The sequence below is a fragment of the Argopecten irradians genome, chromosome 2 (genome assembly GCF_041381155.1).
Source record: "Argopecten irradians isolate NY chromosome 2, Ai_NY, whole genome shotgun sequence".
Taxonomy (NCBI): Eukaryota; Metazoa; Mollusca; class Bivalvia; order Pectinida; family Pectinidae; genus Argopecten; species Argopecten irradians.
Window position 1 is genome coordinate 1,974,691 of NC_091135.1, and position 14,795 is coordinate 1,989,485.

Genomic DNA, 14,795 nt, shown 5'->3' on the forward strand with positions numbered 1-14,795 from the left:
ATCTATAGTGTCTATATTATGTACTGTTCCTATCAAATTACTCAGTGCAAATATATACAAATAATACACAGCTGATCTAGCTGTGATTCTATCTATCCCTAAATATTATGATTTACAATATCAATCCTACTGATCACTCAGTGCCTCTGAGTGATCATGATAACTTAACTTCAAAATATACAAACAGCATAAATCATACAGATCAGAATAATTATTAAATGATTAGCAACAACTACTGAATTATCTATAAGCCTATGCGAGTAGTCTCCCCTACCTCGGGTGATTCGATAATCCCTACTCGTACATATATAACCAGACTACGATAAAATCAATGTTATATTATCTATTAAGAACCTTTCCCTAAGGCCTAACACTACCGAGCTACCGAGTACTCAAAATCACTGTGCACTCACAGTACTCACTGCTACTGAGCACTCACGTTTACCGAGCACTCTCAGAGTAATCACTCCAGCAATGATTCACACACAATCATTACATATTACCGAGTACTCACAGAGTAATAACTAGTACTCTCAATGATTCATGTAAACGTAATCATTCAACGAGCAATCCCAAGGCTCAGTTTACAACTTACTCTCCAGAGTATATAACGCGGAGGAGGAAAGCCTTATTCAGGCACGTCAATCTCCGATCTCAACTCTACCGTAAGTTATTATCAACTGACGTATATAGGCAAGCCTTGTTCAGGCACATCTATATTTACCTTGTATTTACTTAGGTGCTTTCACTTCAGCAGCTCGTCCAACACTAAGAAAAATCTCGTTGAAAACCGCGGCTTTATATACTGCCGGGCAAACGACATTAGCGCCATCTATTTACAATAATCCTAGGCTCTAGAACGCTTAACTCACATATAGCTTAACATTACAAGCGTCTACTTGACGGCGAAACTAACAGACAAAAATAGAGCAGACAGCGATTCCGGATAGCATGGTAATACAACCGTATTTCATCACACTACCCACGCCTCCGAGCAACACGTGTCCTCACGTGCCATTACAGATAACTATAAGATACAAAATAGATTAAAGATAAAGGATTTATTGGTGGTTGTGACAAAGAAAACGATCAATTTGTCGCGGGTAATCAGTAGGACCTATCCAGTGCCTCTGCCCCAAAGAATTCGCAATACTCCACCAGCTCGACATCTCGGCCGTTGTCCGAGTATCTGGTGGTCTTCGTAACAGTTTTTTCTGTTCACAGGCTGCTGTCTTAGCTCTGGTTCATAGGGATCAGTCTGTGTTGATGCATCCGCTCTTTCAAAATCGGTCTGTGTAGGGATGGAACTACGTAGCTTCTTCGAAACAACTGGCATCGGAACCATATTGATCGGATCCTTAGGGTCCACCCTTCTCTTTGGTGCCATGACAGGAATCGGCCTCGTAGGTTTTCTTATTGCACGTCCTGCCAAGAGGCAGTCATCCTCGGAGGATGAATCATCATGCACAACGGATGAATCTGAAACTTCCCCGAGAAGATCACCAGGGTCTTGTCCCTTCCAGCTCTCCACATCGGTCTCTGGTGAGTGAGCTTTGCTAAGTGCGCCTGAAGTAGAAGGTTGAGCCTTCGGAGAGTTCTTAGAAGATAATGCAGTATTCAGACTCTTTCCAGCAGCTTTCGGAACATCTACTGTCGCATCATGGCGCTTCTGGTGCCTGGTCATATTAGTAGGTCTAAAAGTTTTGTAACTGCACTTGGGACAGGACAAGGTCTTTTTCTCCATAGTTTCAATTCCACATTTCAGAATATGTTCTTTCATATCGTCGATGTTTGCCGTCCTAAATGTACACATGGGGCATTTCTTTACCGGGGTTGTCTTGGTTTTCGCCATCTCGGATATCTGTAACAAGAAAGAGCCCTCAGTTACTTAACAGCATTAACATTTTAATAACGCGAAGTATAATCAGAATGCCACTTCGGTTTATGTCGCGTTCGCCTTGGGATTGCCCTGTCAGATTCACACTCATTCTCAACACATATGAGTTTCTTTTCTGATTCACTGACATTTTCTTGCTCTTCACTCTCAGGCAAACTAGATTCAAAACATGACTCATCAACTTGAACTTGTACATCCTTACGCTCAAAAGCTTCTGCTTTACTCTCACCACGCAATATCTGAGGATGTTTCAATCTCATTCTATCAGCATGGATTACTTTAGGTTTCCCCTTGTACCCACATGAGACTCTGTAAGTCACATCTGTCAATCTAGCAAGTACCCTGAATGGTCCTCGCCAATGACTTGCTAACTGTGTGTGTGGTGCCGGCTGCAATGTTCGGGAAAAAGACATACACAGAATCAAACTTGGTCCAAGACAACTTCTGGTCATGATAACGCTTCTGTCGGAGCATCGCACCTTTTGAGTGTTTCCTGACTAACTCATGTGCAATTTCCATTTTCTCTTTCAATTGCCAAGCCCACTGATTCTGGGGAATCGCTTTTATGTTCCTAGGCATTTCATACTGTATGTCTAAGGGAGTACTCGTTTCCCTTCCTAGCATCATGGCGTTCGGAGAGCTTCCTGTCGTCTCATGCTCTATAGAGCGATAGGCCATCATCACATATGGCAGGTGTCGTCCCAATCCGTTTGATGGGTATCCACAAACGCACTCAGCATGGTTACGAGGGTCTTGTTGAATCTTTCAACCATGCCATCAGATTTTGGATGGTAGGGAGTTGTATGCGTCTTGTTGATCTGTAGCAGTATACACATCTCCCGGAACAACGCGCTTTCAAACTGAGATCCTTGATCTGAGTGAATGACATAAGGAACACCAAACCTAGCAATCACTTCTTCAACTTCTTCATCCTGGCCACTGTCTGGGCTTCCATGTTCGGGCATTGCAAAGCTTTCCATCCACTTTGTGTAGTAGTCTGATATAACTAGTATATGCCTATTGCTCTGTTGTGTGAGGGGGAGTTCACACAGGATATCGATTGCAATTCTTTCCATGGGGAACCCTGACTCCACCATTTGCATAGGAGCTCATTTAGTTTTACTTGGATTCTTTCTTTTACTGCACTGCGGACATCCTTTTACGTATTGTTTTACGTCTGCCTGTAATCCTGGCCAATAGAAACTCTGTCGGATTTTTGCCAAAGTCTTCTTTATTCCCAGGTGTCCCGAACTCCGATTGTCATGACTGTGAGTCAGCACGGTTCGTCTTTCCGATGCAGGTACAATTGCCTGTAGATTTGCCTCTGAATGGGGATTTTTCCGATACAACATGTCCTCATGTATCACCAGGGATTCAAATTGTGCCCATAGTGTTTTCACTACTATGCTCCGGTCACCAATTTCTTTGTACGGAGGTTTTCCTCCTCCCTTCACCCATTCAACCACTACTGCAAATATCAGCATCATCTTCCTGCTTCTGCTGAAGAGATGGCTGCATTTCAATTTTGTGATCTTTTGAATCCACCATTGCTACGGGATTACAGGCCTCAACATTTGCAGTTGTCTCTGATTTGTTCTCCCACATGGGGCCAAACCCGCATTGTCGACATGGTATCCGACTCAATGCATCGGCATTGCGGTGTTGAGTTCCCGGCCTGTGTTTGATGTCCATGTTGTAGGAACTCAGAACCTGTAGCCATCGGGCCATTTGCCCTTCTGGTGTCTTAAAATTGAGCTGCCAGCGCAGAGAACTGTGATCCGTTCTCACTGTAAACTTCCTACCGTATAGGTAGTGTTTAAAATATTTCACGAAGTGTACGACTGCCAACAACTCTTTTCTTGTTACACAGTAACTTCGTTCCGCTTTGGTCAGCGTACGACCTGCATAAGCAACTGGTCTCTCATTTCCATCAATGTTCTGTGAAAGAACTGCACCGATAGATTTGTCGCTTGCATCGGTGTCCAAGATGAAAGACTGCTTAAAATTTGGATGAGCCAGTATGGGGGCATTAATCAAGTGATTCTTCAGGGTAGTGAATGCCTCCTGACAGGCTTCAGTCCACTCAAATGCCCTGCCCTTCTCAGTCAGTCTGTGTAGACAGCTCGCAATCTGTGAGAAGTTTCTGACAAATCTTCTGTAATATCCGCAGAAACCCACTTTTGATATCACTTCCTTGGTATTCTTTGGAATGGGCCACTGCTCTACAATTTTCACTTTGTCATCATCAGTGGCTATACCTTTCTCAGATATCACGTTTTCAAGGTAGACTACCTCCTTTCCAAATAGTTGGCATTTCCGGCTCTTTAATTTCAGCCCTGCAACAGAGAGTCTCTCAAACACAGTTTGTAGATTTAGATCATCAAAATCTTTTCCTACCACAATCACATCATCCAAATAGATGAGACAGATCTGCCATTGAAGTCCGGCCAACACAGTCTCCATTAACCGTTCGAATGTAGCTGGGGCAGACGTCAATCCGAATGGCATCACCTGGAATTCATATAATCCAGTTCGAGTCGAGAAGGCAGTTTTAGGACGATCTTCGCTTTCCAGTTCAACTTGCCAGTATCCTGCATTGAGGTCGAGTGTAGAAAACCACATACACCCTGACAAGTGATCTAGTGCCTCATCAATGCGTGGCAATGGATATGCATCATGCACGCTCACAGCATTGAGTTGCCTGTAATCAACGCAAAATCTGAGACTTCCGTCCTTCTTGCGTACCAGAACAATACCAGAAAACAATGGGCTAGTAGACTTCTGGATTACTCCTCGATCGAGCATATCCTTATCCTTGTCTATCTTCTTCAGAACTCAAATGTGCTGGTACTCTTCTGAGAGTTTGTTTGATGGGTCGAGCATCACCTGTTTCTATCTTGTGTTTTATGACTGTAGTCCGTCCAAGATCACTGTCGGATGCTGCTAACAGGTTACTATATTTCAATAGTAAAGCCTTGACCCTGTTGCTCTGTTCTGAAGTCCGATGTTCTTTTGATCTCTCTAATAGTTGATCCAAATCTTCTCTGAATTTTCCTGTTGGTGCATCACTAGAGGATTGCACTGTCTCCATCACAGTCGATACAGGACTAGCATGAGCAACATTGGTTCCTGGGTAAATGGTTTGTGGATCCTCCTGCAGATTCATGAGTCTCACTGGAACAGAAGTCTCGCTACTCACCAAGGATCGGGCTACCAGAGCTTTATCATTCTTCAGAAAGTAGTTGGTACCTTCTATAATAAGTGATTCATCCTTCATCTGTTTACCCACAGGAAAATTAACTTGTCCAGTAATGATCATTTCGCTCTTACCAGGAATGGTTATTTTCTCAGTAGCCACAACCCGAAAACATCCAAGTGTTCCCTCATACTTTGTGTCAACAGGCAAATCGTCTAGAACAAGCGATCCACGCTTCAGATCAATCAGACCATTTCTTGACCTCAAGAAGTCAAGGCCAAGGATACCTTCATTACTTATTTGTGTAACTACTGCCTCAAAGTAAACATCCCTGCAGCCTTCAGGTTTAATCATAAAACCTCCCTGACCAAGGACTTTGAGTTCACTACCATTAGCTGCCAAGACATCCTTTTTAACTTCTCTCAGTTTTGGTCTCCGCTCTTGTGGAATTCTCTCATACACTTCTTGTGACAAGATTGTCACAGTAGCTCCGGTATCGACCAACAGCTTCACATTGGTATGTTAAACTTCTGCATTGATTTACAGTCCAGCCTCCTGAGCTGCAGAGGATACTCCGATTCCAGCTGATTGTTTACTCCTGCGCCTTCTTGTTCTAGTCCTAACTGGATTAGCAGCTCCATTCGATTTCTTATCTGATTTCTTTTTGCGCTGAGGACGATCCCTACGAAAATGTCCTGCTTCATGACACTTAAAACAGCGTCGCTCAAAGTTCGAATCCATCCCACCTTGTTTTTGCTGATCGGGCTTATACTGATTTTTCACTCCCGATTGTAACTGGCTGATATCTCCTTGCATCTTTTCCAACTTCTGTTGGATGCTTCTCAACATGGATTCCATCCCAGACTTCTCAGTCTCTACTGGATGGTTGGCATCAGTACCCTCAGTACTTGTATTCCTCAAATAGGCATGACCATCATTTCCATGTTTCTCTGCTTTCTTATAAGCCTCCAACTCAACCGCCAGATGAATCGCACCTGTAAGGTTCTCAGGTCTCGCTTGTTTAATGCGAATACGCATATACGAATCAGCTAGTGACTCTAGAAACTGTTGCTTGGCCAAAGTTTCTCTCACTCCACCTTCAACAGTTGGATAGGTTAAATTAACTAACCTACAAATAGCTTGACCCAGCTCTGGAAGTGTTTCATTAGCCCTCTGCCTCCTTTCTAACAACTGTACTCGATAAAGTTCAGTTTGATTTGGTGGGGCAAATCTTTGCTCGAGAGCTCTCACTAATGAGAAATAGTGATCTTGCTTCCGGGTAGGTAAATCACCAAGTATACCCTGAGCTTGTCCTCTCAAACTCACAGCAAGATATAGTCCCATCTCATACTCTGACCAGCGATTAATTCGAGCACATGTCTCAAAATGAGACAAATAATCCCTCCATGGTGTCGTGCCATCATATGTAGAGGCTTTTACTGACACATGCTTTACATTGGGTTTCCTATTCAATGATTGATCCTCATAATCACTATCATCCAAATCAGCGATCGACTTTGGATTCGTTCTCCTCCGCTGAGGGGAATAATAGCTCGATACATTCTTTCTCGATAAATCGAGCTGTACCTCTTTGATTTCTGTCTCAATAAGTGATATTGTCTGCTCTATCATCATCAAATTGCGAGGAATGAGTGTTCTCCGAGAATCTCACCTTAGGAGTGCTCTCCCCCTTTACTTCGGACTCCAAAATTTCCTTCGTGTGATGATTTCTTCAGTCTTTGCTGACAAGCAGACTCTCGCAGGCTCTGATTCTGAACATCTAGTTGGCGTAACTGTTCCTGCATTTTCTCGATCTCCCTATCAATCTCATGAGATGAAATATTTTCAGGCTTACTCATACTGCTATATAAATCAGCAATATCTGCCTTTACCTCAGAAGTTCTGCCATCTGCATACATAGATGTTATACCAGAATCTCTATAATGACTGCTCCCCTTCAACATCTGTAGTTTTGGCGTAGAGTGAAATCCCTGTCCATTATCCTCACCAAAATCCATCTCAGAATTTCTTAACTGAGTGCGAGATGTCTCATTTGAAATCATATTCACAACAATATAACAGTTAAATCTGGAATCAGATTTTATTTAAAACTGAGTAATCGAACAACACAAAAATATAGACAAGATCACCAATGCTTGCCACCAAATTATGTGACGATTACCGGGTTCGTACCAGTCACAATTAACTGATGATCTATAGTGTCTATATTATGTACTGTTCCTATCAAATTACTCAGTGCAAATATATACAAATAATACACAGCTGACCTAGCTGTGATTCTATCTATCCCTAAATACTATGATTTACAATATCAATCCTACTGATTACTCAGTGCCTCTGAGTGATCATGATAACTTAACTTCAAAATATACAAACAGCATAAATCGTACAGATCAGAATAATTATTAAATGATTAGCAACAAATACTGAGTGATCTATAAGCCTATGCGAGTAGTCTCTCCTACCTCGGGTGAAACAAGACTACGATAAAATCAATGTAATATTATTTATTAAGAACCTTTCCCTAAGGCCTAACACAACCGAGCTACCGAGTACTCAAAATCACTGTGTACTCACAGTACTCACTGCTACTGAGCACTCACGTTTGCCGAATACTCTCAGAGCAATCACTCCAGCAATGATTCACACACAACCATTACATATTACCGAGTACTCAAAGAGTAATCACTAGTACTCTCAATGATTCACGTAAACGCAATCATTCAACGAGCAATCCCAAGGCTCACTTTACAACTTACTCTCCAGAGTATTTAACGCGGAGGAGGAAAGCCTTATTCAGGCACGTCAATCTCCGATCTCAACTCTACCGTAAGTTATTATCAACTGACGTATATAGGCAAGCCTTGTTCAGGCACATCTATATTTACCTTGTACTAACTAGAAGAAACAATCAGAAAAACTCTCGTTGAAACCGCGGCTTTATATACTGCCGGGCAACGACATTAACGCCCTCTATTTACAACAATCCTATGCCATAGAACGCTTAACTTACATATAGCTTAACATTACAAGCGTCTACTTGAGACTAACAGACACGGACAGCGATTCCGGATAGCATGGTAATACAAGCGTAATTCATCACAGAATGAAGTCAGAGAGCGTCTTTTAGTATGTGGCAACGTAGTCCACCGTACCAGACTCTGAAACATTCAGGATGACATTTTGTTGTCATAAAGAAGAAAATATGTTTCTGCCAATCATTACCACTCATAAAGAAACAAGTTTTCAGGTCATCTGACCCAATGGGACAGGATGACCTATTGTTATCATGCACCGTCCGTCGTCGTGCGCCGTCCGCCGTCCTCCATCTGTAAACTTTTCATTCAATCATAACTGAAAGGCCCAAGGTACTGATATTTTGCATATAGCATGCTGGGATGAAGGGCTACCGAGTTTGTTCAAATGAATGACCTTGATCTTCATTCAAGGTCACAGGGGTCAAAAAGGCTAAAATCTTTATACGACTTCTTCTCAAGAACCAGAGGGCCTAGGGTACTAATATTGGGACTGTAGCATATGCATGCTGGGATGAAGGGCTACCAAGTTTGTTCAAATGAATGACCTTGAACTTCATTCAAGGTAACAGGGGTTAAAAAAGCAAAAGGATGTTAAAAAGGCAAAAATCATTTTAACAACTTCATTCAAGGTCACAGGGGTCAAATAGGATAAAATCTTCTTGTGAATAACTAAGAGGCCTAGAGACATTATATTAGACATATGACATGCTGGAACGAATGGCTACCAAGTTTGTTCAAATGAAAGACTTTGACCTTCATTCAAGGTCACAGGGGTCAAATAGGCTAAAATCTTTAATCAACTTCTTCTCAAGAACATGCTGGGATGAAGGGCTATCAAGTTTGTGCAAATGGGACAGGGATGACCTATTGTTAGCATGCATCGTCCGTCGTCCTGCGCCGTCCGCCGTCCTCAATCCATAAACTTTTCATTCAATCGACTTCTTCTCAATAACTGAAAGGCCCAAGGTACTTATATTTCGCATGTAGCATGCTGGGATGAAGGGCTACCAAGTTTGTTCAAATGAATGACCTTGATCTTCATTCAAGGTCACAGGGGTCAAAAAGGCAAAACTCTTTTTCTCAAGAACACAGGGGTCACAGGGGTCAAAAAGGCAAAAACTTTTTCTCAAGAATCAGAAGGCCTAGGGTACTCATATTGGGCCTGTAGCATGCTGGGATGAAGGGCTACCAAGTTTGTTCAAATGATTGACCTTGATCTTCATTCCAGGTCACATGGGTTAAACAGGCTGAATTTTTAAACGACTTCGAGTGAATCATGCTGGGATAAAGGGCTACCAAGTGTGTTAAAATAAAGCCCCTTAACCCTAATTCAAGGTCCCAGGGGTCAAAGGCTTAAATCTTTTAAACTACTTCCGGTCAAGGACCAAAAGGCTTAGGGTACTCATATTGAGCCTGTAAGAGCTGGATGCTGGGATGAAGGGCTACCAAGTTTGTTCAAATGAAGGACCTTGACCTTCATTCAAAGTCAAAGGGGCCAAATTGGCTAAAATCTTTAAACGACTTCTTCTTGAGAACCAAAGGGCCCAAAGGACCTTCATTCAAGGTCACAGGGGTAAAATAGGCTAATATCTTCAAACAAATTCTTGTGAATAACTAAGAGGCCATGAGTACTGATATTGGGCCTGTAGCATACTAGGATAAAGAGCTACCTAGTTTGTTGAAGTGAATGACCTTTATGTACTTTTTTATGCCATATAATTAGTCAGATGACCATTAAGGGCCAAGGGCCTCTTGTTTATTATACATATTTAAAAAAATCATGTAACCAACATTAATTTCATGCCACCTCCCAAAGTCAAATGTACTCAACTCTTTGAGTCTGACTCTTGATCTAGAAGAAGAAGAAGAAGAAAGTAGAATCCAATGAGAACTTTGATACGATCGATACGTATGACGCGTAAGACACCCAGTCACCAACAACTTACAGATAGATTAATTTGATGTCTAGATCTAATATTTCTAATTTAATTTATAAATTAAACAATAAATTAAACAATGATATGATAATATTGCTTAGCAATTTCAAATGTTGGAAATGAAACCACGATCCGCAGGGAATTTTTCCCCTCAATGGTACAAATCACGCGTTCTTTGTAGTAACGCGTAGTAAAGTGTTACCATCTGACGAGACCAAACTTGGCCTAGAAATACACTGATAGCAGATTTACAGTATCTCCTTATACCCAGGGTTAACTGGGTACAGGGCGTCAACTGCAAAACGTGTCGGCGGACTCTTCAGTGTAATAAATGTACACGGATTTTTCAAAAACGGGACAGTTATATATGACACGGCAGGATAACCAGAATATGATTATAAAAACACAAAAGATAGCGATTCGATAACGAAACCTAATGCTATAAAGTTACGTTTAAAACCAAATGATAGTTATCGTTACTAGTGATTGTACATGTATGTTATGATAGACTTTGAACATTTAGAACTTTCATACCAATGCTTTAATTAGTATATACCCGTAATCGCTCTGTGTAAGATTCACAGAAGTACCGAATACAGCGGTCGTAATGGTGACCACGCTCGACTTTGCTCAATTTCGGCTTTTACAATGTAGATACGACAGTGAACCGCATACCAGACTACATCCTAAGCATATACATACAAAGCTGTTGTTCTTGTTGGTACATCTTGTCGTCAACAGGAATCAAGGAACATTTGCTTTCTATGTTGTTCGAGGGCATCAGTCAGTATGCGAAATCCCACCGCTGCCACCAATTTTAAGTGCAACGTGAATAGGGGGTACACGACGGACAACAACAAATGCTACATTTGTTAATCGTCGGTCTAATATTCGACCTCACGAAAACTTCAATCAAAATTTATTAATTCAATATTACTAATTTAATTTTAGTGCACATTTACAAAAAAAAAAACAAACAAAAAAAACAAAAAACAAAAAAAAAACAAAAAAAAAAACAACAAAAACCTGGCATGGAGATGAAATCAGTTTTCTAATAAATAAGTGTAATATACCATAGATGCCACCCTATTGGAAAAAATAAAGCTATTCGATATCTTAATCAATAAATATGCACCAGTAAATCTGACTATGAGTATAATGGAATATATTATGTCTACCTGGATAGTACATAAGATCGAGTAATGATAAATAGATACACCAGTAGGTCTGGTAGAAGATGATTATTGTTTCCAGGTCGACCTCCCAGATAGACATAACGTGCAATGAATGTGCAGTTTTAATGTGTGCTCAGCGTTTTCCGAAATCTTCATAGGTTTTCTTTGACCAAATGTTAGCCATCAAAACTACAGTTTACATTTGATTCAGTAATTGTGCAGCAGAAAAGTCTCATGACAAGAAAAACAATGGACATCGCTTAGTCTATTATAAGTCTTCCTCATGATCCTTTCCTGTAGACCATATACACGTAATTATTGAATATCAATGTTGTTAAAAGTTGTCTAGAGAAATCAATATTTTAGCATCTAAACCTGTGTAACTTTACTATCTAGAAGTCCGATGTTATATTTGTAAAAATATAAATTGCAACACATGGAAATGAATAACGTACCACTTTGTTACAGTTTTGAAACATTTAAAGGTTAGAATAAACTTTTAAATTGTAATTGAGGAAGATGAATAAACTTTGAAACTTTGACTTTGTTCAGCAGGAGAAAGAGTATTTGCTCAGAAACAAAGTAACTTTCACCTATCAGTAAAGCTTTGACCTTTTGGATTTGAAAATTAAGACAATCAAGAATTCAATAAAGAGGTGGCGTTTTTTGGTTAAGGCGTTTTAGTACGAACTTTTGTAGAAGCAGCTATGAGAAAGAGTGTTTGCTCAGAAACTTTCATTCATACACACATTAACAAGGCCATTGCTCTTCTGGCCCGAAAATCAATCAAGTGCAAGAAAACTACAAAAAAAATTTTCTCAATGAAACAAGTAATCGCATAATAATAAATTTGGTATTTTGTTTAGGTGACCTTGAACTTAAACCTTCAAACTCGACCTAGAGGATAAGAAATAAACTCCCAATCTGTAAAAAATAATGTACTACTAACTGTAGGTCTAGTTTTAAATGCTTTTCGTTGGCCACAACAGAACCTGAAATTTACCTAAACAAAAGATGTCCGATATGTCTAGCAGAAAGGTTGCTCATTCATAATTATTTTAACAATGACTGACCGACTTAGATATGGCCGAAACCACTCCTATTTTCACTGTACATGTACACGTCACCATTCGTTCCGATGCCCGATATATAACCGATCATGCTAAAAATCAAACTTATCTTGGGGTTGATCGTTTTAATCCTTCGCTTTCCTTATGCGTTATCAGAACGTCATTTATCAATCATTAGCTGACAAGTGTTTCTACATTCCTCTCTAAAACAAGTCACAAGCTTCTATAAATAGACTTCAGGCATCTGGGACAATTTGATAGATCACTTCTTAAGTCATGTGATATTTTCTAACGGGATTTTGAAAGTAATAAATACAAAGCTCCGAACAGGTACAAAGACTATCTCGTATTTGATGTAAAATAAAGTGCATGGTCATGTGGGCATTTTGATATGATTTATTAATGAAAAAGAGAGGCTTAAGCTGAAATTTACCTGGAATAATTACATCATAACTGTATAATGTAACTCCTTATATATACCTGTATATTACATAGCATAAGAGGTTTGGGCTGACAGGCTTTCGAGTCAATCAATACAGACCAAAGTCCACCACCAAAAGCCATCCGTCCACGTGGTTCGTGTGATAGTGCATATTATAAATGCATGATATATTTGAAGGAACATGAACTATGAATACCAATATAAAAGGCATCATGTAAAATTTGGATGTTGTTATCTTTTTTCCCCTTTTTCGTCAAAAGCTATCATGATAAAAAATTACTAAATTGAATACGAGTATGTTATTTTAGGGCTTTTTTATTGACTGAATGTAAGCGTTCTTGGCTTCAATATTTCCCGAGCGTACATTATTGTATGACAGGTCTTTCAACTTTTCAGTTATTGAGAAAAAACTATCTGCTACTTATGGCATTGGAGGGCAAGTTCATAATCAGTTTTCTCTGCAATTTGGTAAAAGTAAGTCATCTAAATATTCACCCTTGTGAATTCTGCGATCCTGCATGATTGCAAAGGCGCCTTCATGCGGTAACGTGTCCTTTCTATTCTTCCTGAAAGACCATGTTCTTGCAACATTGTACATGCAATGTCTCTCTTGAAACTGTTTCTTATTTGACCCTATAGAAAAGAAGGCTCTGAATTCAGTCCCTGAATGCACGAAAAGAACAAAGTGACAATAACAGATTTCTGATAATTTCTGATAATTTATTAATAATATCTCTAAGTAAATCAACCAAAGTATCAAGAATTTTGAAATCATATCAGCTTGCTCAGATATATATTTAAATCTTCTCTAAACTTACTGACTTGATAACCGAGAAGTGAGAGATAATTGCTTACCACAAATTCACTACTAGCTGTATGTAACAGTATCATCTTCTTAGTTGTCAGTTTAGACAAGTAATGTTTTGGTAATGATGCTTCAACGAAGTTAAGATTTTCTGAGAATAGCTCAAGATATTGCACCATTTAAAGAAACCAAGCATAAGCTAAGTTGTAATAAAGCGCCTCATTTTCTGCTGGGCAAAGATTTCAAAACAATTTATTTATTGCTATCCCCTGGTACATTTTTTTGATTATTACAATAAAAAACAAATTGTAATGATATTTTAATGTAGAAAAGTAATGCAATAAACTTGATCAAAGTGTATCTAAACAGGGGATTACATATCCTGGTTTTGACTGCTCAGCAGGTTCTAGTTACTACAATGTTTAAGCTTGCAAATATATAGACGACTATTACTAGTCTAGAGCATTACCAATATTAACATGGTGTTGTAGATTTAAACTAAATGAGATACATTCATTATTCATGATTACTGCAAAGTATCATTTTCACATTGATGATACTACATTGAAAGTTAAAACAAAATCCTACTTCCCATTTATTTTCATTTTGGGACCCTATAAATATTTTAAACAAAAAATGAATATTTAATGATTTTTAATAATCTAGTACATAAATACGATAAGAACATGCCGAATGACTACATCAGGCGTAAGAGGACTGCTTAAAAACAAAGGGACACAAACATGTTGATCACAGAATGAAATCAAGGACATGTATTAGAAATGAGGGTAAGCAGACTGAGGAACAACTATACCTCCTCTTTATCACAGTAAGTTGGGTGGTCCTCCCACAGTCCAATTTTACATTCATAGGTATAATCAATGGCACAAAGTATCCTAGGGATTTATAGTACTCTGCTACCCATGGGGCATCATGGAGATCTATAGTACTCTGCTACCCATGGGGCATCATGGAGATCTATAGTACTCTGCTACCCATGGGGCATCATGGAGATCTACAGTAATCTGCTACTCATGGTGCACCCTGGAATCTATAGTACTCTGCTACCCATGGTGCATCCTGGAGATCTATAGTACTCTGCTACCCATGGTGCACCCTGGAGATCTTTAGCACTCTGCTACCCATAGTGCACCCTGGAGATCTACAGCACTCTGCTACCCATGGTGCATCATGGAGATCTATACAATACTCTG

General features: G+C 39.7%; 2 protein-coding genes across 2 annotated transcripts; both read right to left on the reverse strand.

Annotated features, from left to right (window-relative positions):
* Window positions 1-1,042: 1,042 nt before the first annotated feature.
* On the reverse strand, window positions 1,043-2,031 carry LOC138314116 (uncharacterized). The gene is made up of 2 exons (XM_069254294.1): window positions 1,269-2,031; window positions 1,043-1,216 (listed from the first exon to the last, which is right to left on the reverse strand). Exons 1-2 carry the CDS (start codon window positions 1,850-1,852, stop codon window positions 1,108-1,110), a joined length of 693 nt encoding a protein of 230 aa, XP_069110395.1. The 5' UTR covers window positions 1,853-2,031; the 3' UTR covers window positions 1,043-1,107.
* Window positions 2,032-4,706: 2,675 nt separating this feature from the next.
* On the reverse strand, window positions 4,707-5,447 carry LOC138313392 (uncharacterized). Its single transcript, XM_069253864.1, has one exon. It carries the CDS (start codon window positions 5,445-5,447, stop codon window positions 4,707-4,709), a length of 741 nt encoding a protein of 246 aa, XP_069109965.1.
* Between the last annotated feature and the right edge of the window lie 9,348 nt (window positions 5,448-14,795).

Coding starts and splice junctions, on each gene's coding strand:
- LOC138313392 (XM_069253864.1), bottom strand. CDS start 5,447: ATGATTAAACCTGAAGGCTGCAGGGATGTTTACTTTGAGGCAGTAGTT.
- LOC138314116 (XM_069254294.1), bottom strand. CDS start 1,852: ATGGCGAAAACCAAGACAACCCCGGTAAAGAAATGCCCCATGTGTACA. Junction 1,217..1,268: donor GATTTTGAAAGAGCGGATGC/ATCAACACAGAC, acceptor CAGCCTGTGAAC/AGAAAAAACTGTTACGAAGA.